Source organism: Drosophila obscura, unplaced genomic scaffold (assembly GCF_018151105.1).
Source record: "Drosophila obscura isolate BZ-5 IFL unplaced genomic scaffold, ASM1815110v1 contig_1, whole genome shotgun sequence".
In the NCBI taxonomy this organism is placed as follows: Eukaryota; Metazoa; Arthropoda; class Insecta; order Diptera; family Drosophilidae; genus Drosophila; species Drosophila obscura.
Window position 1 is genome coordinate 3,260,967 of NW_024542679.1, and position 27,989 is coordinate 3,288,955.

The 27,989-nt window shown below is 44.1% G+C and overlaps 2 protein-coding genes and 1 long non-coding RNA gene across 4 annotated transcripts; 2 read left to right on the forward strand and 1 right to left on the reverse strand.

Moving 5' to 3' along the window:
- The first annotated feature begins 313 nt into the window (after positions 1-313).
- On the forward strand, positions 314-27,477 carry LOC111069557 (G-box-binding factor). 2 transcript variants are annotated; one of them, XM_022359661.2, is made up of 5 exons: positions 314-1,267; positions 16,514-16,938; positions 23,495-23,583; positions 23,672-24,206; positions 24,274-27,477. In XM_022359661.2, exons 3-5 carry the CDS (start codon positions 23,495-23,497, stop codon positions 25,048-25,050), a joined length of 1,401 nt encoding a protein of 466 aa, XP_022215353.1. In that variant the 5' UTR covers positions 314-1,267; positions 16,514-16,938; the 3' UTR covers positions 25,051-27,477. The 2 variants fall into 2 exon arrangements, with proteins under 2 accessions (XP_022215353.1, XP_022215354.1); XM_022359662.2 differs by lacking the exons at positions 314-1,267; positions 16,514-16,938 and adding an exon at positions 23,311-23,395.
- LOC111069561 lies at positions 3,356-4,680 on the reverse strand. The gene is made up of 3 exons (XR_002607290.2): positions 4,486-4,680; positions 4,386-4,426; positions 3,356-4,329 (listed from the first exon to the last, which is right to left on the reverse strand). It is a non-coding gene; the product is annotated as an uncharacterized LOC111069561 (long non-coding RNA).
- Positions 20,983-23,393, forward strand: LOC111069555. Its single transcript, XM_022359660.2, has one exon. The coding sequence runs from the start codon at positions 21,027-21,029 to the stop codon at positions 23,391-23,393; it is 2,367 nt and encodes a 788-aa protein (XP_022215352.2). The 5' UTR covers positions 20,983-21,026.
- Positions 27,478-27,989: the final 512 nt, after the last annotated feature.

A 27,989-nucleotide genomic window follows, 5' to 3' on the forward strand; every position in this document is an offset into this window, starting at 1 on the left:
ATAGAAATTTAAAGAAAAAACAAAAGCAAACCCAAAAAGCAAAGACAATAACAAAAACAACATTCGCGTAGCGGCAGCATCGTTACGTCATGGCCGACGCTGACGTCGTGCAGTAGCAGCAGCAGCAGCGGCCAGCTTTTGTTGTTGCTGTTGTTGTGCGCTGGCATACTTCAACGTCAGACAACAATTGTTTTGCGCTTTTCGAAGGAGGAGCAGCGGGAGTGGGAACGGAATGAGAGCGAGAGCAGCGGTGAAACCAGCAAACGATAATTATTAAAATAAAACGTAAAAACCAAAAGACAGACAGACAGCAGCCAGCAGAGTCGTTCTCTCTCTCTCAACAGCAGCAGCAAAAACAAGCAGCTCTCTCTCTCTCTCTTTTTTGACAGCCACTCACAGAGTGCTACAAGCCGTTCCAAAACCATTGCGTTCCACTCCTAACAGAAGGAGAGAGCAGCACTGTAAACTGTACTGTAAGCAGACCAGGCAGCCAGATTGCCGCTATCTTCGCCGTCTGTTCGATTCCGTGGTCGCAGTTCGTTCCGGTGCGGCGCGAGCTTTCCAACCAAAATTACAACACAAGCAGTAGAAAAAAAAAAATAATACATCAGTGGAAGCAGAAATCTATCTACAACTAATTGCAACAAAATATCAAACACAAATCCAAGCAATATTTTTTTAAACGACGAATAAAATGTGACAAAAACATGCACAGAAAATAAATAGCAGCAAATAAACAGAAGATACAACTACAACTACAGTTACAGATACATCAGCAGCTACACAACACACAGATACACAACACTCATACACACACACTCACATAGCCAGCGTTCCTGTACTCAAAAGCATTCCTAATCGCCGCAAAAAAATACATAAATAAAATATAATAACAAAACACAAAACAAGTAAAAATCAATGCAAAAAGGGGAAAATTATCAACACAGCAGAGAACACAACACAAAAATAAAATAAAGCGTAAATAAAGTTAATTAAAATGCACATAAAATACGAATAAAAGCCACACAAAAGAGAAGGAAATTCTTGTAAATAAATTGCATGGCTTAGAAAAAATTTAACGTTAAAAAGTGTGACCGAAACAAGTGTCTAAGAGAGAAAAATCTATGCAAAATTTAGGCAATTTTAGAGGAATTCCTAAATCAATTCAAATCTAAATATAATCTATACAAAAAAAAAGTTACAATTAAATAGTTAAACAAAAAATTAAACCTACAAAATAACACAAAAAGACAGAAGTCAGATAAAGGTAAGCCTCAAACAAAAAAACAACGGGAAAACCCTGCCTGCCAATAAAATATAGTATGCATCATAAACTATCAGTCAAAAGGGAGCTCCACTGTTAATTATACGCTATTCATAGGCCGATACGCGATCTGCTTTCTATAAATCGCATTCCGGCGACTTCCTGTCAACACACACACCCAAATCCCCTTTCAAAACCAAAAGAAAAACAATAAAAATTCATTAAAAAAAAAAACAGGAAAAAAGAGATACAAAATCCAGTCAAAAAACTGTCCACCGGCCACAAAAATGCAATAAATTCTGAAATCAGCGATGGTATGTGACCACTGGCCACACTATCTCGGGGAAAACGAAACGAACATTCAGATACACATTCACATTCACCTCCACTGTGTACATATGTATATCTGTAGATACAATATACAATATCTATACAGAATGAAAACGAATATAAAACATTTCTTTTAAAGCATTTTTGAATGCTTTTAAAACCCTTTAATATTTGTGTGTTTTGTGGCTGTCATAAAAAATGTTGTAATAAATTAGCAGGGGGGCGGAAATCGAGGCAAATATGTATATATGTAGTATGCTAAAGATATAGATACATTTTGGGGAGGGGATTGTTGTTTCGTGGCTCTTTAAGAAGGCTCTGTCCAAACAATTTTTTATAATTTATGGTTCTTGGAAAAGGTCTTGGAAAAAAGCAAAACACAATGTTCAAAATTCATTAGAAGAGTGGAATCGCTCTTTGAAAACCTTTTTGGCAAGGAATTTCATTCATTTTTTTAGTCGAAAACATTCCTAAGATGATTTAAATGTTTTCTTAAGAGGATCAAGATCTATTATAATGATATTAAAGTGTTTCTTCGACATTTAAACCAATTTTAAATATAAATTTATGACACTTACCATTCAAAAGTGCATTGAGTTCTCTTGTATACATATTTACAGCTTTCAATTTACCTGAAACAAACTTTAAGCAAGGTAAAACTTGAGAATAAGTTGATTTAAGAAAAAATCTACAGCAAATGTTTACATTTCCTGCCTTCAAACCTTCACCCCAAAACAAACACTTAATACATTTTAGGGATTCTTCAGTTGATATTAAGACATTTGAAGCATCGTTTAAGCTTGAATGAGGCGACCATTTCCCAGAAGAAGTTTATTTATTTCGGAGTTCTACCAAAACAAAGCAGAACAAAACAAAGTCAAAGTCGCGTGTGGCACTCTACCTACCACTCCTCCTCTCCCTCTCTCTGTCTCCATGGTACTCTATCTCTCTCTCTTTCTCTCTGTCTCTCTGTGAGAGCAGTAGGCAAATCACTTCCGTTCAATGAACCCATGCGTAAGCGTAAGCCAAGAGCTCCATCAGCCGTGGCTCTGTGTGGCTCCTCTTAGTGCGAGTATTGCCTTGGCTTTAGCTCTGGCTCTGTGGCTCTGTGACTCTGCCTCTTGTCCCACCACACCACACCCCACACCACACCGCTCTCACACACGTGTGTGTGTGTGTGGTGTGCCTCTGCCACTGACTCTGCCTCAGAGTCTCAGTCGTAGTCTCAGCTTTTTTTTGCTCTTTGCTTTTCACATAGATATTCTCTCACACTCACAGAGAGACACTCGCACAGTGAGTGGCAGAGGGGTGGCGAGGGGACCCTCGCATGGAACAGCAAAGCGTAGAAGAGTTCTCGTTGCTTTGTCGTTTACCTTCTACCTGCCCCAAGGCCCCTCCCTCCTTTACCCTTTTCCCTTCAATAGCTTCGGGGCAGCAGCTCTTTCTTCGTGCCAGAAGAAATGGGGGGAATTCCAGGCATAAGAATGTTACGCATACGCCTAGTCCAAGGCGGCCCCCTCTCTGGCCCTAAAAGCAATAGATTGACTCACTTCCCAAAAAACCCCGCAACCCCTACGAGGATTCCCTTTTTTTTTTTTTGCAGGAATTCTTTCGCTTGGACAAAGTTTACGACTTTTTAAATGCAGGGGTTTATAACTGCTTCTTGGTTTTAGCTTTTCTACTGCTTGCACTACTTGTCATATTGTATTTGTAGTTAAGCAATTTAAATCAATAAATCAATCATTAACATATAGGGTTTTTAATCAAAAAATGTTAATAAATTAATACAAATTTGGCAACAAATATTACGAATTTAGGTGAAATAAAAGTTTAAATTAAAAGTTAATGAGAAAATCGAGTAGAAATACGATAAAAAAAACGAGTAAATTAATCGACAGCTAATTAAACAGCTGACGGAGAGGAAGAGGGAGACCCTCACACACACACACACTCTCTCTCAGACGAAATCAAGGTCTTTTGTTTTCGCCATAGTCCGTCTCCCTCTGTCGCTTATCTGGCGTCTGGTACGTCTCCGTCTGGGGTCTGGGTTCTGGGTTCTGTGTGGTTCTGTTTCTCTTCTTTGGCTTCTGATGGATGAAATGGAATGGAAGTCAAGTCAAGACTAACGTCTTATCATGAATTTGTGCTGAAAAGAGTCCACAGCACAGCACACGGCACAGAGATAGGAGCCCATGGACTTGAGCACCTGTCCGTCGCAGCAGGCAGCTGGCAGCGACGTCAAACACCGCGTCAACCCGCGCCACCCACATGACCAGGCACCGCACAGTCGCAGCCACAGCACCGCAGCAACAGAACACGAGATTAGAGCCACCGTAGAATGACGACTGACGAGCGTCAACATTTCCCAAGGTCATCGTTTGGTAGTGCAACAGAGAGAGAGAGAGAGGTGCATTAAAGCTCCTGCTCCTTCGATAAGATCCACTCTCTCTCTCTCTCTCCCGGTATCTCTGTGAACCGTGATTCCTGCCCAGATAATCACGTGCCACCTCATGCAGCACTTGCGTCTGTCGCTTGGTCAACGCACCCTCAAAAATCCAATGCTGATCTTGAGCAGAGAGCCTCAAGGGAGGCTACAGAGACGACATTGTTGTCTGTGGAAAGGGGTCTCATTGAATACCAAATACCCTTCGAGGGAGTCGACTGTTTCGCATATTCCCCTTGACCATGATTCCTTCTTATCCCTAGATCGCCCAACTTCCTGCCAGTGGAATCTCCTGCTTAATGAAATGAATGAATTATCCAACCAATCCACTCAACTATTTCGGCATACCCGCTTCCATTCCCACCATCTACTCTACTTTCATCTATTCTCTATGGAAAAAAGCGAATCATTAGAGTTCATAATCAACTTTATACACAAACAAACACACACTGGAACACCCATACAGCCATCCATTCATGTTCCAATCGGAATCAGTCTCGTCGGTCGGTCGGGTCGCTCTGTCGTTCCGTTGCTCTGTCGATCCCATCGGTTGTTGTCTGGGTCGAAAGTCTGAAATTTTTTTTGTGTTTCATTTCGTTTCGTTTTTACTGTTTCTCTTGATTGTTGTTACTACGTTTTTGTATGTTCGTTTTTTGTCGTTGTTTTTTTGTTTTTGTTTTTTTGGTTGTTGGGTTTGTGTTTCTGCCATTTGCTGCTGGCCTTTTTTCCATTGTTTTCGTTGGCTTTTTGGCGACTTTTCTAGAGACATCGCGTACTATACAGAATGCGAATGTATGGGTATATTTTGATCTGCGTTCTTTCAGACTTTGTTGCCTTATCGTCAGGGGGGGGGTCCGGGCTTTGATATCCGGCAGGCAGAGACTCGAATACATTTTCTACCAACGCAAAAGATGGAGATCTCCCGCCTAATGATGCTAATTTCTAAAGAGTTTCTATAAATTGTGAATTTCTGGAATAAAAATATCTGGTATGGTGGGGGCTTTCTTTTGTCTAAAGTTTATATTTCCAGCTTATCAACACAGAAGAAGAGACCCCAGAGACCAGAGACCTTCTGCTGCTTCCACGAAATGTGGAATACTCTCGTATTCGTTATTCATATTTCCAAAGCGAAAAGCGAAAAGCGAACACCGTAACAACCGGACAGACCAGACAGGCTGAAAAATCGCTAATCGATTGTGACATGCGGTCTTTGCCTGATTTCTGATGCCAATTCGATGCGATTCCAAGTGTCCCCAGAAAGAGAGAAATATTGTGATTAAGAGAAAGATTAATAGAGATAGTCATCCGAGAGCGAGAAAGAGAGAGAGAGAGAGAGAGATGGAGACCGAGAGAGGCAGTAAGACACAGAGATTCTAAAGATTGAAAGCACCCTTAAATATTATGTAATAAAAAGCCGAGTCTGATTGACTTTTTGTCTTTTCTTCCTCCATCGCAATTCGGGTCGCCAATCAGCGACTCTTTAAACAAACCTCTCCCCCTTCCCTACCCTTCTCACACTCTCTCTATCGTGCCGGGTGTATGTAAATCGAAATCTGTCTGACTTCTGAATTTATCCCCAAGCTCTCTCCCTCTCTGTCTCCCTCTCTGTCATTCTTTCCCATATAATTCGACTGTGATTTGAGTGTGTTGGTGAGCGCGTGTAGGCGTTACAATGATTAGCAAATCTGGACATAAAAATCCAGACAGACAAAACGAAATCAGGAAAGACAAAAGCCAGACAACGAAAAATCGAAAAGCAACATCGAAAATAAATTTCTCAGCTGACACGAAGCAGTGGGCAGAATCAGTTCAAATGGAAGCAGTGGGAAGCATGGGAAAGAAGTGTAAACATAAACAGTGAGTGGAAGCATTGTAAGCAGTAGTGGAACAACATGGAATGGAATGCATTCTAGAATCTTCAGGAAATGTTCTACAAAATCCATTTAAATACTGTAATTTTCCATTTGTCTTTGGCTTTACCGTTTGAGTCGCATAAAAAACCACCTGATTTTGCAGTTTAGTTTAGCAGAGTGAAGATTCAGCAAGAAACTATCACATTTTGTTTTGGGTGGTTAGGGGGTTCTATTTCGAAAGGGAAATCTGAGTTTTTTTTAGATAACGTAAAGCATTCTTTATTTTGAATAAAAGGAGGAGGCACCCAACGGCTCGGTTCCCTTTATCTCTCTCACACCTGTAATGGGAGTGCACTTCATGAGAATATCATCCGAAGCAGGAACCTTGAAAGACGACGCAGTCGGAAGGGCAGGGAAGTATCTGATTACACGGTATCACGGTACCCGACCCTGACTTGTGCCACGTCATGCCACCACCACCACTACACAGGCACTGCCTGTGGCACAGAGGGGCTCCGAAGATAAGCGGAGAGAGGAGGCCCCCAGACATCAGCGGATGCTCAAAGCAAGAAAGGGGTGCGCGGTGCCCGACCCGTCGGTGTGGGGAGCGGGAGAAGCTGATAAGCAGCCGCCGCCTCTCTCCATCATCGAAAATGTGGGCCCAGAAACGGAAGCTGACTATCACATGGAGCACCATAGCAGCAGCAGCAGCAGCAGCAGCAGCAGATCTCTCTCTGGTAAAGAACACCAGACACTTGACTCCACACTCCCCCGCTCTGCGCTCTCCTTTCCACATTCTATCGCTTGCTGCCACAACAATAGAATCGGTTTGCTTCTTGGAAATTTGTCTCGACAATCGGCAGACCAGACCGACCGCTGGCAAAAGAAGTCGGAAGGCTCCCATGGATTCTTCTCTCTTTCTGCTTTTTTATTGCGTTTATTTTTGACTTGGCCAAAAGCCACGCCCCTAAAATTAAGGATGTTCGAGGGGGTAAGGGTAAGGGACAGGTAGGAAGGAGAAGCCTCCTTTGGCCTACATTTTGTGAGACACGAGAGAAACGAACAACACATGACTTGAGCACACTGCTTTACCTACTCTATCTCGCTTGCCCACACAGGCATAAGGTTGGTGTGTGTGTGTGTGTGTGTGTGTGTGTGTGAGTAAGTGTGTGACTTCATCAATGATTTATTTGAGTTTCGCGTGTGGAGACGACCCCCGAATGGCGAAATGTTGCATGTGGCAGAGTGGAATGGTGTCGGGAGGAGAAGAGGTCCTGCCTGCTGCTTCCTGCTTGAAATGGTTTTTTGGGTCTCCCCACTCCCCACCGTTCTTCTTGTTTCCCCCCTCCAAATGTAGGTCAAATATTTTATCGTTACGCAAGATTATTTTCTGTCTGGGTTTTTGTGTGGCTGTTCGCTGCTGGCTTTGGCTTTTGTGTGTGTTTTTGTTGTGGTATTTTTCCCCTGCGCTGCAGACAGCAATTAAAGGAAATCCCTTCAAAGCACCGCCTGACCGCCCACCCACCGCCATATGTCTGTATGTACATATAATCACGTCATTCCGTCGCGTCGGTTAATACCCCCTCCTAGACTTCGATATGTCTGTATGAATCGATTTGGGTGGGGGAAATCGTCGCACACGTGCACACACTGGAAAGGGAAAAACCTCTCTCTCTCTCTCTCTCTCTCTCTCTCTGTCTGGTGGGAGGCCTAGAGAGTTCTGAATCAATGAGTGCCCCGCGACTGATTACAAATGAAATCATAGAAAATATACGACTGTATACATATGTATGTACAGACACATTTATACTCTACTTCGTAAACGGAATGAATGTCTGCTGATAATAAAATGCTAGACAGGCCAAAGGGGGCGGCAGTGGTGGTGGAGGGGCACTTTTGAGGGGGCCCTACAACCACACCATCCAATCCATCCAATAAATTTCCACGTGCTAGAGCGAGGAAACAGAAAACAGAAACAAGAAACAAGAAAATTCTCAACCAAAAAATTCGAGAAATGGAATAACAAAAACTAAAATTCCTGCAGAAAATATCCAAATATATATTTCGATGTCTGCTAAAAAAAATAGTGGGCAGATAGGGGCGGAAGTGGGGAAGGAGGTAAAAAGAGCGGTAGTTGTAGGCCTCGGAAAAAACACACAAATCTTTTATTTTTCTTTCTTTTTGTTTTTTCTCTCGGGTTTTTTTTTGTTATTTCAAAATAAACGATCTCTCAGGGGGATACTGCTTTGGCAGTAGGGGTACTCCCGTGTGTGTTGTATACACCCCCCAAAAATGCTGCGGCGATGTCGGACACAATTTGGGATCTCTGACTGAGAGAGAGGGAGAGATGCAGAGCGACAGAGATGGGAATGCGGCAGAGGCAGTGGCAGTGGCAGCCACCGCTGTGAGAGCGAGTCAGAAAGCCAGTTCAAAAATAGACAGACAAATTGTCGCGTCATGCTCACAAACAAAACCAACAACAACAACAACAGCAAAATGTGTATTTATAAATAAATTTGAAAACATTGTCATCGGTTGAATTGTTGTTGCGGGGATTTGTGCAATGCAACAAAATAAAAATATATACAAATAGAAAAGAAGGAAAATAAAGGGCATACCCTTTGGAATGCTCCCTTAGAGATCCAACATTTCTGTGGGATATACTTTTTTTTCGAATAATCAGCAAGCAGCACAGATGCTGCGAGCAGCGAAAATAGGTAAGAAAGCAGTTAAAGCAGTGCAGAGGTGCAGTCTAGTGTAACCAGCTGAATCACTTTGGAAGAGACGGACGAGCTGTAGCGTACCCTATACCCTGTCTATTTGTAACAAAAAAGAAATTGCATTGTCTGACATCGTCTGACATTTTAAGTTTAGTTTTACTTGGTTTTTTGCTACTGTAGACGACACACAATTTATGTTCTCTGCTGCCACTGTTGTTGCAACATTTGGACAGATTAACTGCGTGGCACACAGAGAAGGAGATATATAGAGGGAGGGAGGTATCGGGGGGTAGGGTGGCTAATAAACGACTTGACCCTGCCACGACGATGGATGCGCAGACATTAATTTCAATGAAATGCAATTAGCATAGATAGATCGAAATGCCACGACACACGGACTGCGCGACTCTGATGGGGCTGGCTTGATTGTCTTTCGCTCGTTTTGCCCCTGCAGCACAGCACAGCTCCACACCCCTTTCGGCTTTCATCTTTCAAGTACTGCTTGCTTTTTCCCGAGTTTGGGCAAAACGACTTGGATTACAATAGAAAGAGACAGAGAGAGTGAAAGCGAGACACACAGACAGGGCAGGCAAGCAAACAGAACGGTAGAGCAGCATTGAGAGTAAACAAACATCAAAGTGGAAGTGCCGACGCTTGTCGCGGCTCATTGTCTGTCCCACTCTCCCTCTCCCCGCCATGCCATGCCGCCTTTTTGTATTTTCCGTACCTCAGACCACCACAGAGAGGCGACATGTAAGAAAAATCGATTACACATCGGGAAACAAAACCTTTGCGGAACTTGAAGCGGAGGCTTAAGCGATTTCTAATGAATTTTTTTGTGTTATAAGAAAAAGCTTATGAACAAAAAAAGTGGGGAAGGAGGAAGGAAATATTTACATGAGAAATATGAGGAAGCTTCAAGAAGAATAAAATGATATATACATATGTAATAATTGTATACATACTAATAATAATAACCAGTTGAAAGCAGTGCAAAAAAAGGTGAAGTACGGTTTAAAAGCATTTTAAACGGTGAATGCTGTATCCGCTGCATCAACCATCAAGCAGTGTGAATGCTCCAATCATCTACTTGTTAAAAATCACTTTAAACAGAGCCAATTACCCTAGAACTCTATGCACTGTACATTCCCACATATAATTATAAACATCCCGCCACTGGTTTTGTCTCCTTTTCAAGCGTAAAAACCAAAACACAGAAAAATTCCACACATCATAACCCGCCCCGCGATTAATCTCAGCGATCGCTTTTATTATATCGTGGTCGACTAATCTGTCGACTAAAATGATACATACATACATACTACTGCCATATGTACATACATACATACATACATGCATATATGCAATAATTATCCCGGGGAAAAAGTCCGTCCATTGATGGTTGAGAACCTTTTGTACATATGTTTGTATGTAAGTATGTATGTATCTGCGAACGGACACATCGCAGTGACATTATCAATCAATTAATGTTATTTAAAAACCATTAATAGGCTTTCACTAATCATTTTGTTTGGCCAAAATATGCCAAACTAAACGAACATATAGGGTATGTATGAGATACACCCTAATATATAGGGATGGTGGGGGGGGGGACATTCGAATGGGGTTTGCCTTTGAAAATTATAAATTATAAATTAGCCACACGCGCTGCTATCAATTTGCATGACTGCCTCACCTCAGCTTTTGCCGTCGATTGGGTATTGGGATGATATAAAGATACAAAAGCAGAAAATAGAAGACTGACTGACTGACTGATTGATTGATTGATTGATCAATGGATCTACATATCAGAGGGAACATTTCAGCAGAGACTCAAGATGAAATGGAATCAATCTTTGGACTTTGGGTACCCTGTACGCCGCGTCTTGTAGGATGACTAATCGATTAAGGGGGGTTTGTGAGTCAAGCAGCAGTAAATGCCACTGCCCGCCCAGAGACAGTGTTGCAAAACGTTGACACAGTTTTCAGCAGGGTGTAGAGGAGAAGTAGACGGTGAGGGGGAATAAAGAGGAGCCCGCTACTTGAGCCCCTTGTTCTTCTATTGTTTCGCCACAGAATGAGAGCCTACAAAAAAAGTAGAGCCCCACATGAACTAGATTTTTCGGTCTGAGAGGTTCCTCCAGTTCCAACACCCCCCTTCCACCCCTTTTGACACGCCCACTGACCCACTTATGGAGCACTATACCAAAGGACAGAAAGGGAAGGGAATGGAGCAGCAGACAGGCGGAGGGACGCACCCAAACCAGGTCAATGAGTCATTGGCCGCAAGGCACTGACAACTGCAGGGGTTGGGCGCGGGGAGGGGAGGCATGCCACATGCTACACAAGAATGAAACAAAAGTTAAACACTGATCTTCCTGCCCCCCACCCCACTCCTCCAAAGGCCTTAGCATTTTTGCGTAATATTTCGAAGCCTCTGTCAATATTTGGAAGCCACCATCCTCCGCCATCCATCGGAATCATCATTGGGAATCATCATCTGTGGCAGTGGCACAAACAAACAGAACAGAAAACTCTACAATAAACATATGGTATTGTCGGAATGGGTAGGGGGTATCGGGGGGAATGAATACGCGTCCAAATGGCGAATGAAAAAACGAACCAATCGACAAATAAACAAAAGAAACAAAGTCAACACAAAAGTATGACACAATGTTGCAAATAAGTCACCAGAAGACACAGAGTGGGGCAAGGAAGAGGAGAAGTAGTTGGAATAGGAGAACAAGGAGGGGAAATGGGAATGGGAAACCAATGATGGCTTGCGGCGGGCGAAACCGATTGATACTTGAGCAATGAATTTGAATAAGAAATTGAGCCAGAAGAGCTCCTAATGAGATCTAATTATTGAAATTCTATTGCTATCAGGGGGATCCGTTTTACGCTACTTCTGATCCCTCTCTTCCCCCTAACCCGAACCCCCTCGAAACCGCTGGAACCCTCAAGAAAGTCGCTGAACCTTAAAAATATGATGAAATATTGCGACATATGTACATCGCATAGAAAATGCGAAAAACGCTGCGTATACGTAATCGACTGAATGAATTGAATATTGCGCATACGCCAGCGTTTACACAATTAGCCACGTGATTTTCCACACTAATTAAATGCGTTTGCAAATTGGAAAATGAGCAAAAATGAGAGGAAAAATCAGGAGGTGGAGAAAGATGCAGGAGATGCCATGCCCCGCACCCCTTGAAAAATCAACCTGAAAATGGGAATTTCTCTCTTCCTCTCTCTGTTTGTTGTTGTTGTTGTTGCTGTTGTTGGAATGCACTCGCATCGCTTAAAGGTCAAACGACAGGCGGCAAACACGAGCAGCAGCAGCAGCAAAGCTACAGGCGGGGAGACTAGAGGAGGAGAGGCAGAAGCAGAAGCCACCTCATCATCAGCCGCTGCCTGGGAATGGGCGAGGTCGACGTCGCTGTCTGCGGTTTGTTTCAGTTTTTTTTTTTTTTCTTTTCTTTTTTTTTTGCATTTTGCATTTTGTTCATTCATTTGCATTCCCTACCTCTCTCCCATTCTCTCGCTCTCTCTCTCTTTCTCTCTCTGTCCCTCTTTTTCTGTCTGTTGCTGTGCGCAATGTCTGGTGCTGCAAACACTACACACAGAAAAAAAGGGTTGGCCTCTCTGAAGGGAGGGGGTTACGAAATGAGAGGGTGAGACGGGGAGCAGCGACAGCCACAGCAGCACGACTGTTCATCTTTTTGCGGGCCCCACCAGACAACATTGTAATATTTTGTGCACTGAAAACTAGACGAAAATTCTTTGCCAAAAAAACACAGCAAAAACAACAACACCAAACAAAAACAAAACCAGAAACAAACGACGCAGACGATGCTTGCGCCTGACGTCAGCTGATGATGATGATGTGCTGTGGCTGTGCTGTGCTCTGCTGCATGTCTACTGCTTCCTTTACCGCTATTTGGTTTTTGCGCCTGTTGTTTGATTTTTTCACTGCACTTTCCTTATGTGAACCTTGAACTGCTTGATTGTTCTATTACTTAAATGCACCGTTTTGATCTACCAATGAGAAGCACTGCTTATACAACTGCTTACCAAATAAATTGATGATATTTTTCGAAGCAAAAATCACCATTAAAACATAGAAAACACACAACAACAAAAACAAACAAACCAACGCAAAACGAAACGAAATTCCTCAACAACAAAGCGCACAAATCAAATGATATCTCTGATCTTTGTGATTTTTCAAGTTCAATGTCATCTCAACGTATTATGAATTGTTAAAGCTAAAGCTAAAGCTCGCTCTATCTGGCATATCTGGTTGGATATAATGGCTTTAGTTAGGTGCTGAGGAAAAGGCATTCTCCAGAGTCCAGTCTCCACAATCCACACAATCCACACACAACCTTGACATCCAATCAAGGTGTCAATGGCATTGCCCTCAATGCGGGGCTGCTGCTTGGCTTTTTTGGCAATGGACGGGGCAAGTACTGCACTTGACTGTCATTAGCGCAACGATCATAATCATTGAATTAATAACTTGTATTGTGCCAGAGAAAGAAAGAAGGCAAGTCCAAAAAGGTAGATCATTCTCTTCTCGCGCACTCAATCAAATGCAATTTAGGGGGAAATTGCTCTCGATTATATAGTGGCATTATCTCTGCCGAACACTAGATATATTCGGTCAAGGAACTTCACACAGAGAGAGAGAGAGAGATCGAAACAAGTTTCCCCCCGCATTTTTCAAGCTCGTTCCAGTACTGTCTACCGTTCAATGTCCGTTCCACTAGTATTAAAAATAGCCACGAAAGCCGTTTGCTTGTCGGTCGGGCGCTATGGCTCGCTAAAATGTTAGCCAACTGTCCGATCCGCCTGTCCCCCCCGCAGTCTGGTTGGTATGGTGGGTCTGACGCCCGTCTGCGGCTGCTGCTAGTGCTAGTGCCAGTGCAGTCTGGTGCGATCAATTCAAATATTGAAATTGAAATTCACACAATTATTTTAGCACTTTTCAATAGTCGCAACGGGACGGGGGCCGGCCACACGTGCGTCAGCGGTTCAATCGAACATTTAAACAGCTTTTGAACCGTTGCCAGGTATTCCTTTCTCTTTCATGGGTCTGGGGTCTGGGTTGGGTCTCAGTCTCTCTTTATTTTATAGGGTATCGGGTGATTAGTAGTCCCAGACGTAAACGTGGCCCCAGACGTGCTCAATCATTTCACTTGCGATAAAATTAATTGCAACAAACTGAAACGAGCGGCAACAATTTAAAAAAAATATCAAATAAATTGAATGATCAGTTGAAGGAGTACCCTGTAGATCAAAAACGAATATCTTTCGTACTTAGAGCATTTGAAGCATAATAAAATTGATCTGGCATCATAATTTCATGATAAAATGAAATCATAAATGAATTTCCTTCCCCTATCTTTCGCTTTTATGGGATATTATCTCGGACTTTGGCTCCATAGCCATTAGCTTTGCTCCGACTGCCACTCCGATTACAGGGTAGCCCCAAACCACAGCCAGAAACAGAAACAGCAACACCAACAAAATATATAATTATCTAAAAACAAAGGCTATAAAAGGCAGCCCTCGAGCGAGTGACTGGCGAATGGCGACTCGACTCGACCCGACCGTAGGATAGGCTACAGCAACAGCTACAGGCTGATGGTTGATGGTTGAGTCACCTGAGACGGTTCAAACCTGAGTGACAGACGCGGGACAGACGAATGGGGGCTGGGAATGCGCAAAAGTCTAAAGTGCTGCCACTTGTGCTTTTTCGTCGTCGGTTTCTGCTGTTTCTGCTGAAGAGCAAGCAGTGCATACACTCTGACTGTACTCCCTCCCCCAGTCAGAGTGAGAGTCAGAGAGTCGCAGAGTCATAGACATTGTTGACATATTTTTCAATTTGTTGCTTGTTTTTGTTTTTTTCGTGCGATGTACATTTTAATTTCAGTTGATTAACTTTTTTCGCTGTCTGTCTGGGCATGCCACGGACCCGTTGCCAGTGTGACGTGTGTGTTTGTTGTATAATTTGTTCATGTCCCTCTGGTCTCATACTCTTTGCAGAGTGCAGGGTGCTATGATGTTTTGCATTGCAGAGATATCCACGAAAGATCCCCGCCAAATGGTAGTCCTTGGGAGACCAGAGAGATGATGACCAAATCCCAAATCCCAATCCAATCAAGGGTATCAAATGCTTCGGTTTCTGTTTTGACTGGGTATTTGTTTGTTTTTTTATGCGCAGCATTTTTCTTTTTCATTAAAATCATAAATTACTGAAAAATCTCCAAACAGCCATGCCCTCTCTCTCTCTCTCTGTCACTCTTGTGGAATATTTTCATTTTCATTCACTGATCGTCAGAGAAAGAGCGATAGGGGCAGAGATAGCCCATGGTCGAGTGGGTGCGATAGAGATGGCAACGTTTACATAGCTGCGTCACTTTTGCCTTGATGAAAATTGCTCTCTCTTCCACCCGAACATTGAACGCGCACACAAATTGCTGTTGTTGCAACCGAATATCAGACAGAGCGTCATGATATTTACTGCTTGTGTGAATGTGTAAAATCTTGTTGCGCAAGCCATCGCCGCTTTTGTATCTGTGTATATCTCTCACGAAACGTATGTATCTCTCTGTGGCTGTGTTTTGTCGTCTATGTTTGCTCTGTTACAGGGTCTGCGACCGCGACGGGTGGCCTCTGTTTGTCTGCCGTTCTATCAGCGCTGTCTGGGTCTCCGTCCGTCTGTCTGTACGTCTGTCTGTCCGTCCGTCCGTCGTGTCGTGTCGGTTGGAATGCTGTTGCCATATCGCCCATAATACCCATTACTAATTGAAGCGTTTTGGTTACAATGGTACTTTGCAATACAAAAGGTTATAAAAATAACCCCCAAGTTTGTGCACTGTAATGGCTGGGGATCTATTTGGGGGGCGAAGCATTACAATTTTCATATACGTCTAGACACATATCTTCCAAATAGAAAGCATAAATAAGCAGTTCAAGCTGTGCAGGTACACCATTGCGTATCATTGATATCCTGCATTTGGGAGTAAATATCCCACAATTAGGGCAAGCATTTAAGCAGCCAAATCATGCATTCAATTCATACAATCGTCCTCTCTCTTTTGGTTGCAGGGTATTCCCTGTGTGCATCCCATTCCATCGATAGCCTTCTTTTCGCCTATTTGTTTATCGAATTGCCGTCCGCCTACATTAGCGCGCTCACTCACACGCTCGCCTGTGAGTCTCTCTCTCTGTCGCTCACTCACCGACTACCGCTACGATGGTGCGCATGTGTGCTTGTATCACACTTAAGTCGTCTGCTATCTAGTCTAGACGCATACGTCTGTGGTGTGTCCGTGTCCCCTGGCCGTTCCGTCCGTCTATATCTCTGCGGGTACCGTACCGGGGTCTGTCTACGCCACAAAGAGCGCAGCACCTTGTAGATAGCCGACAGTCGTACTTTACTTTGCTTTACTTCTGTTTGTTGTTGTTGTTGTTGCTGTTGCTGTTTCTGTTGTCTATTTCTCTTACTCTTTCCTCTTTCATTGTTATTTCGGCTGTGCAACGGGCCGCACTCGCTTGACGTTTTATTTCGTTTATTTATAGTAATTAAAACAGTGCGTGAGTGGGAATAAATTATTTCAATTTACCGCAAAAAAAAACAAATTTCAATTTAAAAAAATAAACGGAAAAGGAATAAGTTATTTGTTCGACTTTCTTCAACTTAAATCAACCTTAGTAAATACCCGACAAAAAAGGTTATTAAAATAAAATACTAACGATAATAAACAACTTTAGATCTTTTTATGGCACCTCATTAGGATGCATTAATCAGATTTAGATATATGTAATTTTGCTGGAATATTTTCATAAAAACTAACACTTAAATTTTGCATAAATTCTTTCTGTCTTACAGGTAGCTTGTTGCTAATCGCCATTAGTTTGTCCGTGTGCTTCGCCTGTGGCAGTGTGTTGGTGGCCGCGATTGCCCTACGCTCTGCCCCAGCAACAGCCGCAGCCGCAAGAACAACAACAGCAGCAACACTAACACTAGAAGCAACAGCGACGCGCAGGATACGCCACAAACGTCGCTCGTCGCAACGACGGCGCAGCAACAACAACGCGGTGCTGTCAACGGGGATTGGACTGGTAACGGGTAACGAGGCTATCTCTGCTCTGGCCCTACCACTCGCCTCCGCCACCAGCTGCACCGCCACCAACACCACATCGGGCTCCGCGGCAGCGGATCAGACAACAGCAGCAGCAGCGGCAGCAGCAGAGACAACAGCAGCAGCAACAACAACAACACTTTTTCCAACCGAGCCGGAACATTCTGTACCCGTAAGTACTTGCCACCCACCTGCCACCCCCCTTGAAAATAAGAAACAAGAAAACAAGGGAGCAAGAAAACAGGAGGAAAAAGTTCTGAAACAGCTGGAAACAGGGGAGAAACGCATAGGTTTGGTCCTCTCTGTCGCGTCTGCTCTCGACTGCACTGCCAGAAAAAGTGTGTTGGGTACAAACACGAAAGGGCAGAAATCGAAATCGGTCAAAGGTCATTTAAATGTAAGGAATAGAAAAAGGATTTAAGGAGCTGATAAAGAATAGAAATAATCTTTGAAACTCCAAATAAATGACCAAAACAATTGCTCTCAGTGTCCCTATAAAACGAATGCCAAACGGCGACACGTGTCGAAAGTTTTCTCGTTTTGTGTGTGCTGCCTTTTGCCTTTGCCTTCTTCGCCTGCCAATATCCCTATCCCTGCCATGCATTCCCTTTTGTGACCAAACAGACAGCCAGACAGACGAAGAGAGAGAGGGGAAGAAGAGGTACACAGAGAGAGAGCCCATCACTCACCCTGCCAATGCAGTAATTTTCCAGCGGTGGGCAAAAGTCCTTGAAGCTACACAGTAGGCAGAGGAGTGGATAGACGGGGGGGAGGCGCAGCAGCAGACATGCTTAAATTGCTTTCGCCGTCGCCTACGCAGCAGCCCGAATCCGAGTCTTATGTAACTGCGCCTACTGCTCTCCCTTTACAGCTTATACTTCTTCTTCTTCTACTGCTTTTGCTACTGCCTCCTCTCTCCTTCTTCGTTTGCTTTTTCGCCACGTTTCGTTTCGTATGCTGTGTGCTGTGGGTGTTATGCAATGTTTGTTGAATGCACAGCACGTCCTTTAGTGTCTGCCTTAAGCTTGTGTGTGTCTCTCTCTGTCTCTCTCTCTTTTTCTCTCTATATGACTTTATCACTCTGTCTCTCATTTGGCATTCAATTTTTATCACTCCCACCCCCCAAAAAGAACAAAACCATTTGCTGTCTGCCATTTTTATGCGTCTTTATTATAATAATGGCCAAGACAAATTCAATTTCTCCATCAGTGCTTTGTCTATTTGCCTGACTTTAAATGGCTTGGCCCATTCTTATTTATCTTGGAATTTGATTATTGAATTTGCACTCGGCGCTGGCGCTGGCTGTGGCGCTGGCTCTGGCTCTGGCCTTGAGGCGGGATTCGCTTTAATGGAAAATGGTACCACACGACACTTTCTGCGTTCCACAAACGCGTCTTGTGGCTTCTATGCGGGCACCCACATGTGTGGGTTTTGTGGATTCTCTCGGCTTACGCTCATTAGGAGGACGGACCCCCAAGCCCAAGCCCAATCTAAAGCCAAAGCCAAAGCCCGACGGCGTGGCCAAAGACGTTAAGGCGGCTTTGAAGATTGTGGTTTTATGATTTTTGCCATTTCTATGGCGATGAGGGGCAGGCAGGTGCCAGCACGCCCATTACAAAAGATTAAAGTCGGCAACTTTTGACAAATTGTTACTCGCTCTGCTGACATCTTCCAGTGCGCATTTGCTCATTTTTCTACGTTTCTAGATTTCTTTTTCGCTTTTTGTTTAATTTGCCCACGCCAAATCAACATTATGAATGAAACACGGCGTGTGTACAGTGAGGCCCCCATATGGAAGTTCCACTTGTGGCGGAAGTCTCCATAAGTGCAGGCCCTAGCACAAGACAGGTGTCTCCACTGTATTAGAATATAATAATAAATGGAATGCCTTCCAACATTGCTCAGAGTGTTCTCTGCTCTCCTCTTCCGGTCTCCTCCTGCTCAACAGCGCCGCCTGTCGGCAAAGCCATTTAGCAGCAACGATGAAGGGCGGGGAGGATGGTGCGGGGGAATGGTGGAGACATTGCGTGGGCGCCATTGCTCTTGCGGCTTCTCTTCTTGTTGCTGCTGCTGCTGCCAACGCAATGGGAAACACAATTGCCACTAATAACCCAAGGCGTTTAGATGGCAGAGACAGAGGCAGTGGCAGCAGCGGAGTCGACAGGGGCAGCCAGGCGTTGTGTTTTAATCGAATTTTATTTGCCGCCGTTAGCCAATGAATAATTCAAATTGATTATTAAAATGTGCTAGCATGAGCCATACACGCACGCACACATTCGCAAAATTACACACGTCGTAGGCGTTAACATTAGGCCGGGTGCGGGGCGTGGACGTGTGCGAGAGGGACTTTCATTAAAACCGTTATCTATGCCAGACGCACGCACCAGACATGCAGAGACTTGCATAAATTACAATTACAATTACAATAGCAGAGAGCTTGAGAGTAAGCGAGATAAACACACAGGCGTACATACTTGTGTGTATGTATGTCAGTACGTATGTACATATGTGGAGCAACAGCTGTTTGTTACCCTTGCACTCATTCCACCCACCGTTGAGTTGTGGCACAATTTTTGTGGCCTAAACAAATATTGAAAGTCGAAAAGTTTCAAGGATACTGCCAGGAACAAGGGACGCACACAAGGGTCTGTCTGCCTCTGATGTTATGTCACTTTTCGTTAGACCCAAAAAGATAAACAACAGATGCAGTGAGAGCCGGTTATGGCCTGGCTTACGCCCAACAACAACAACAACAGCGACAGCGACAACAGAAAGCACAAATTTCTCTTACGTCAGAGGGGAGGGAAAGAGAGACGGAGACCCCCAACAGAAAATGAGGTTATTGCCAATCCTGTCTGCAATGCTCGAGTAAACATTTTAACCTAATTTTTTGCCGCCAGAGGGGGAGGGAGAGGCGGAGAGTGAGTGAGTGAGAGACGGGAGAGATGCCCCAGACAATGTGATGCGATATTTGCTGCTCAGATTACCGAAAAAAAAAACAGCAGCAATAAAAATCGAAAGAGAAAGGCATTGCTCGGGGACCGAGGCATTGATACCCTTGCAGAATCATTTTTTCCATGGCAGCTACATATAAGATAAGATAAATTCGCTATAATACAAATACCCGCCCTGCAAGGGTATTAATGAGACAAGGCAAAAAGAAAAGAAATTACTTACACACTCGCACATATCTACATACATATGTATGATCCCCAGACTGTTGGCCACATAGTTTCACGAGATTTTAATTTACAAAATTGCACTTGCATATTTTTATAATTTACAAAATTCTTTTCGGCCACCGCCACTGCGACCGTTGCCGAAAATATTCGTGCCCGATTATTTGCCGTTGTTTCTGCAGAGATTTGTCATTTCTTTCTTTCATGCCCGCTTGCACACATCAATCGGCCGGTGGGGTGCGGCGGCTGCGGCAGGTAACGGAATCTAGAACATGTTGAGTTATGAGAATGGCGATTTTCAAATAGACACTACACACACCACACACGCTACCGCACATAACGGTGCACTCGGACGCGGTATGGTATGGAATTGTAGAGAGCGGCAACTGAAGAAACGCGCCAAAATGTAAAGAGAGAATATAAAAAAAAAAACGCACTGAAACCAAACAAAAACAAACAAAAAACAATGGAAAACACTACACAGCACTATCATAAACACAATAAACACTAAATTATAATTTAACAACCACTTTAACAACGATATTAAGCGAAATTAAACACGAGACTTACTCGCGGCTTCTTGAGAGCGGGGGGAACGTGAGAGCAATTGATCAAAGCTGTGGTTTGGGCACACTTCGTTTGCAGACCTATCGATATTACATGTCATCGAAAATAAAAGGAGGTGGCGCAAGACTGCGGGGGTAATTTTTAGCTAGTAAACAAAATGTAATCATTATTTTTTAAAGGAGTGGAGTTCTATATCGGCGAATTTATTGAAAGTTATACAAAATATAAATTAAATATTAAAGCTGGTCACACTGCAATGACCTACTAATCGATATTGCAGCAAAGTGGAAGTACGAGAAGGTGACGAAAAAACGTGCTATGAAGACTAATTAAGTACGCTTAATTAATTTTGAAGGAATTGTAAGGCAATCAGAATCAAATTGTATGGGACCGAAACTGACGTCACGATACAATCGAACGCCACCTTATCCACTACACCACAGTGCCTGAAGCGCGCTATCTCTCTCTCTCTCTCTCTCTCTCCAAGCTTGTCTCTTGCATACCATTTACCGCAATGCCTGGCAATAAGAAAAAGAAGAAAAATGTCGAAAAATATAGCCTGGCGGATTTCCATCACATTGTGGATACAAATGATGAAGTGAATGCAAAATCACAGCGGAAAAGCTCAATAATAGAGTGTCAACCTAGCAAGATGGCAAGCAGTACCCGAGGACGGGACGCCACCGGCAGCAACCAGAAACTCTCCAACGAACACGCGGATCAGGAATACCCAAATGTACCCAATGGACGCGACAACTCGGATATGTCTAGGAAAAAATTCCAGGCACCAGCAAAACCAAAACGTGGAGACGCCACCACTTGCGACCAGCAGCCAATCTATAGCAGTGCATGCCATGTGATACCAGAACCTTCGCTACAAAGAGCCCCTTGGGCACCCAAAGGAAGCGGCAATAAGAAAAACTACAACAAAGTATTCCAAGTGCCAGCACAACCCTCGAGACTGATCGATGACGACCACATTGTCTATAGCGAAATATCCGAGCTGTTTCCACCACCTTCGTATCAGAGTGCCCCATTTGAACCTCAGGGACGCGGCGGCCTCTCAACCACTGACTGCAACCAGAAAGTGAACAGCAATAAGGGACGCGGAAACCAGTACAAATACAACGGTGTACCCCAAGTGCCAGCAAATATCTGGGGACAGGCAGCAGCACGTGGAATGTATGAGCACGAGTTAGCTTACAACCGCTGCCACAACAGGGGAGGTGGCAATCAGAACATCTACAACGGAGTATCTCAGCGGCCACCAAATACCTGGAGACACAGAGACCCATATGCACTGCAGGGACCCCAGATTGACTCCACCGTTAGCCACCTGAACGACTATAGCGAAATATCCCAGTTGCTGCCAGGACCCCCGCAACCACCATGCGCAGCACTGGATAACATAAACCACCAGAAAATCTGTAACAAAAAAGAGTCGAAACAGGGCCAGGGAAAGGGTGCCTCCACCGATGCAGATCCCAGCCAGAACATCTGCAACAAAACATTTGATGTCTTACCAAAAGCAACGGAGCCGAGACGCAAAATCGTAGCCCAGGCAGCTGCCAGCAACTGCAAGCAGATCAGCCGCGTGAAATCCCCCGAGGTGCTGATTCCCTGGGCACAAAGAGTGCAAGCGGCACGCATGGGGCAGAAAATAAAAATTTTGAAGAGGCCGGAGCCAACCGAAGTTACGTACACAATTACAGATGAACCGCTTCGGGGACTGCCTGGCGGTGAGGTCAGGGTGCGATCCTGCCCCCCTATACCCACGCCAGCGCGTTGCGTGCCGAAGGAACTGGAGCAGGTGGATCGCATGACATCGGCGGACTTTCGGCACGACTACAATGCCCATGTGCAGAACATGCGCACGCGGCTGAAGAACCAGGAGCACATGCACTACTTTGCACAGGTCATCAGGGAGAACACGCATCTGTTCAAGGGGCGCGTCATCCTCGTTCTGTCTTGCGGCGTGGGCACCCTGGCGCTGATGGCCGCCCGCTTGGGGGAGGCGAAGCGCGTGTACGCCGTGGACCACTCGATGGTGACCAATTATGCGGAGCTGGTGGTGAAGCAGAACCACTACGAGCACACCGTGAAGGTGATGCACGGGCGCATGGCCGATCTGCAGCTGCCCGAGAAAGTGGACGGGATTGTGTGCAACTGGATGGGCCACTCGCTGCTCTGGGACTCGGAGATCCTGGAGGTGCTCGAGGCGCGCGATCGCTGGCTGAAGAGGAATGGCTTCATCCTGCCCGATATGGCGATCCTCTATCTGCTGGGAGCCGCGGAGCCCAAGCTGAAGGGTCTCTGCGACTGGTGGCGAAACGTCTACGGCTTCAACATGAGCGCCATGCGTCGGTGTGCCCTCTCCGAGCCTCGGTACGCCAAGACCAATGGCGACGGTGTCCTCACCCTCTGTCATCGCGTGTTGTATCTCGATTTGAAAACGGCCACCAAGAAGGATCTTCAAATAGATTGCGAGATACGCCTGAAGGTCGTCCAGGATGGGCATTTGGAGTGTTTCACCTTGTACTTCGATGTGAAATTCAGCCGATGCCATCGCAATCGCACCCTCAGCTGCAATCCCTGCCGGCCCAGGGTCCACAATTCGCTCTGGCTGCAGACCACTCTCTTCGTCGAGAGCTCCTTTGTGCTGCGGGAGAACCACTACTATGCGGGTCGCTTCATCTTCCGCCCCCTAAAGGAATACGACATGAACCAGTTTGAGATACTCCTCAAGTTCTTTGTGAGCAGGCGCCCCGAGGGCGATCTGGCGGGGTGCTTTGGCAATCGTTTGGTGGCCAAGCGCTGGCTAATGATGGACCGCCACCAGACGGTGGCCGAAGTGGATAGCTGTCAGGATGAGGATTATTGAGTGTAGGATTAGAATTATTCTTATACTTTAGCCCTTACCCCTCTCCCTTTTGGCGTAATGTTTGTTCTAATGCGAGTCTCCCGCTTTTGTTTCTATTGCAGATGCTATCGGTACAGACGGCCGGCTGCGCGGGAATGGAGCGGCTCGGCGTTCCGACCCGCACCTCATTGAGCACACCACCCGACGATAGGTAGGCGATCGAACGAGCAGATTCAATCGAATCTCCCAGAGAGAAAATAAATGCTAATCCACCGATTGATTGTCTTGTCTCTCTGCAGGGATCAATTTAGATGTAGAATGCGCGTAGATGCGCTCCAGGCACGTGAGCTTTTGGCTGTACGTGGCGATTCTGTGATTCGAAGCGCCGGCAACAATCAGCAGCATCTGCAGCAGCAACCACTCCATCATCATCATCACAACAATAAGCAACAACATTCCCACCATCAGCATCAGCAGCAACGCATGACAACTCCAACGACGCACAGCGCCTCCAGCGGAGGCAACAACAGTGGCAGTGGCAGCACAGGGCTCAACAACAACAACAATAGTATTAGTAGTAACGTGGCGCGAGGCGGCATCGAGGCCACCACACTCAAGTATGGAAACACGGGGAGCGGGAGTGGCAGCACCAAGGGCGAAAGCTCCTCCTCAATGTCTTCGTGTGGCTCCTCGCTGCAGAGTCACAGCAACGACCACCATCAACATTACCAATATCAGCAGCAGCAGCAGACGCCGCGCTGTCCCCACCACGTACCACTGCCGGACAGCGAGTACGGACAGGATCGTCATCTGCAGATCAGGAGTAGCTACCAGGTGAGTGCTTCGCCGAGCAATGGAAACCAGAACATTGGCTCATATTTGTGCTTTTTCGGCCCAACAGCAATCGGAGATCACCAGATCGTACACCAAGCCGCCGCCCAATAAGACCGTGAGGGATGTGCCCGAGCAAATCTCGGCGGGCTGTGGCAGCTCCAACTACCGCCTGACCACGCTGCAGGCCGCCGCCACGGGTGGCATCATCAGCGGCTCGTCCACATACACAGCCTCCTCGTCCTCGGCCTCTACCAAGTCCAAGCCGAACGCCATAACCAAGTTCTTCTCACGCATCAGTTCGCCAAAGTCGCCGCCGGCGGGGGGCAGCTGCTCGAGCCAGCCTCCATCACTGGCCTCCTCCGCCTCGATGTCGTCCTCGGCCTCCTCGCTGGCCTCCTCGTCCTGTGTGTCCACCTCATCGTCCGCCTCCTCGCTGGCCGCTGCCCCCCTGCCAACACTGCCCATCTCCAATGCGGCCACGCTGAAGAGCACGGCCTGTGCGTATGGGACCAATCCGAGCGCGGGGCCAGGTCCAACAGCCGCCAGCAGTCAGCACATCTACGCGGGCACGCCCGCAGCGACTGGGGCAGGGAGCTGCACACCCGAAAGGATACCCACGCCGCCGCTGTCCGTCTGCGTGCCAATTGGGGCTGGTCTGCAGCTCCTAAAGAGCAGTAGCTTCAATCTTCCCGCCGAGACAGCAGCAGCAGGAGCAGTGGCGGAAGGGGTGGCAGAGTCCCTGCTCCCCGCCACAATGAGCCGCAATAATTCCAACTCTAGCATGATGAGCTGCCATTGCAGCTGCAATAGCCGGAATTGCAGCCACTGTGCGGCCAACTCATAACTGAGCTCGTGTTAAGTTAACTCTTAGTTACACAATACATCTATGGCTCTATGGCTATACATTATTATTAATTATTAATTATACTATATACATATATATATAATATGCATATATTTTTTTTATGTTAGCTTACATTATGTTAAAGTTTAACGGATCAGATTTATTTTGTGTAGGTCTGTCGCCAACGTTGCGCTGGTACGAAAAGACTGTTTATTAGTCAGAATTTAATTTGTAAATTTCGAGAACGAAGGAGGAGAAGAAGTAGCGAAAGATGGTGAGAGGAGTGGAGAGAACCTGCTGCGCTGACTGCCGCCTTGCATCACTCACAGAAACAGAAGCGGAAACAGATACAGACAAACGATAAACTTAATTTAGTTATTTTAAAATCATTTCCATTTGTCGGCTGCAAAATGAAAAAAAAAGAAACTTAAAAGAGACACCATACCACAATAGAGACATGCAGAAAAGATATAAGAGAGGAGAAGATGCGAGAGAGGAGAGAAGGAAATAATAACAAATTATATAAGTGAATATGTAATTGTAATTTTATGATCAATATGGTATACACTTTAGTTTGAATAACTCTAGTTTTTAGCGAAGCCAACCAACTCTTAACTATACTCTATCCAACCCCCAAAACCCGACCCAACCTGCCCCACCCTGACCCCGTTCTTCACTATATTGCCCCTATACCCTATATTATTATTATACATGGCCCATGTGCTGGAACACACGAAAAGAAAACACACACACACAAACAAAACAATTTTTAGTTCAATTGAAATTTGTATATTTGCTAACGGAATTACAATGTAAAAAAAAAAATACGAGAAAAATGAAATGAAATCTATGTAAACCAAATTGTAGAGAAATTTTCGTTTTAATTTGATTTATTCCTTTGGTTTTTTTCCTTATTTAGAAAATAAGAGATTGTGCTTTTGAAATTGTAACGATCGACTAAATATCGATAAGGATCTATCGTCTTCCTTTTGCTGGAAAGTCCATCATTAGCTCAGTGGCGCCAACAGTGCCAGATTTTTAGAAGATCATTGCGCTCAGCTTTTGTCAGCTAGCACTGGTAGTAGAGCGAACAGAGTGGCAACACTGGCAGAGAGCCCATGATCACTTGGCGGTTCTTTCAAATAATTTACAATCACTTCGATGTTAGAATTGAATAATTAATTCCAAAAAAAATTCACAGTATATCCAATGTACATACACATATTTGCATAAAATCAAAGGCCACTTCCACACGATCCCCAAAATTTTCAAGAAAAGAAAGAAAATGGTTTCAAGAACTTTCGATCCATTTAATCAAATTAAAATAAACATTTAACCGAAAATTTAGATGAAAAGCGAACGGAAAAACTAGGAAAATATGATAACGAATGGAAAAGAAGTGAAAAAGGAGGAGAAAATACAAAAAAAAAAACATTACTAAACCGAAAAGTCCTACAAGCCTACACTTTTAAAATTACATACGATATATCTCGATGTCTATGGATCAACGTTTATATAGAAAGAAAATACCAAAAATAGCCCGAAGTATTGCGAAACGAAACGAAAGCAAACAGAAAACAGAGAACAGCATACAATGAAAACTAAACAAAGTGTAGAGATTAATTTACTAATTAATAACTAATTAATAAAGAATAAAGAGAACAAGAGAAGAGAGCGAAGAGAGAGAAGCAAGTCCAGCTAAAATATCGAGGCGAAATCGAAACGAAATCGCTGAATCAGCTACATATACACGCATATATAGTATACATACATAGTACATACAATATATGATATTTAAATATAACTAAATATAATTTACGTAAACAGGCCTAATTTCAACTACCTCCAAAACTGTTTTTTAAATTAAACAATTAAATTCTAAACGAAGATCGAGTCAAGTCGAGTTAAGTCGAGTCTATGAATTATACGAACGAATTGTGTTTAGCTGAAAAACTAAACGAGAACTAAGTAAATCAAATGCAAAACGAACGCGATAAATTATAAATTATAGTAAATCAATTGATTGAATTACGTTTTTTAAAATTAAAACAGATCGATTAATTCAAACAAAACAAATCAACAATCATTGACAAGTAATTAATTTTACATTTTATATGATATATGTACGATACGATACGATACGATACGATATAGATACATATTTATTAATTCTGATATGGTATCTTACGAGTATCTATCTGTACATTTAAATCGAGAATACAAATGGAAACGCACACGAGCTGCGTTTTGAAAATGCGAAGCCGTCGACTGATATTTATAACAAAAGTATATAACATTAAAAAAAAAAAAAACAAAAAAACAATGAAATTCATTTGTAAATACACTGAAAATGCAGGAGGAATCGCTCGAGTCCTGGGAAAGCATTATGTTAATGTAATCACTCACACATCCACACCAATAAAAACATTTCCCCCAGCCTAACCCCCCCATCTATCATGATCCCCAGTTAATCCACATCCCGCATCCTTCCAGAAATCGAATCGGAATTACGATCGGATCTACCACGCAGCAAATTTGCACTCAACACTAGCGAAATTTTTTAAAGCGCATTAAGCAAATCGTCACAGATACATAAATCTATATATATATATATAAATATATATATATATATATCTAAATACATATATATTAAATGAATACCAATTATTGTTGTTGTCTCATATAAAAGAAAAACCAAACCAGAAACTGAAAGGGAAACCAAAACGAAAGCAAATTAAAATATATTTCCAAAATATATATAGAATATAAACTTTGAAAGCCAAAAAATTAAACAAAAATCAAACCAGTTTTTCGATTGCAAAATGGGATTATTGGGTGTATTTATGGAGCAATTTAGTGCAACAGGTTATAACGAGTCAAAGGGAACTTTTCAAATTCAAATTGCAGTCCAATCCAAGTTGCAGCGTGACAGCTGCTGG

Coding starts and splice junctions, on each gene's coding strand:
- LOC111069557 (XM_022359661.2), top strand. CDS start 23,495: ATGCTATCGGTACAGACGGCCGGCTGCGCGGGAATGGAGCGGCTCGGC. Junction 23,584..23,671: donor AGCACACCACCCGACGATAG/GTAGGCGATCGA, acceptor GTCTCTCTGCAG/GGATCAATTTAGATGTAGAA. Junction 24,207..24,273: donor AGATCAGGAGTAGCTACCAG/GTGAGTGCTTCG, acceptor TCGGCCCAACAG/CAATCGGAGATCACCAGATC.
- LOC111069555 (XM_022359660.2), top strand. CDS start 21,027: ATGCCTGGCAATAAGAAAAAGAAGAAAAATGTCGAAAAATATAGCCTG.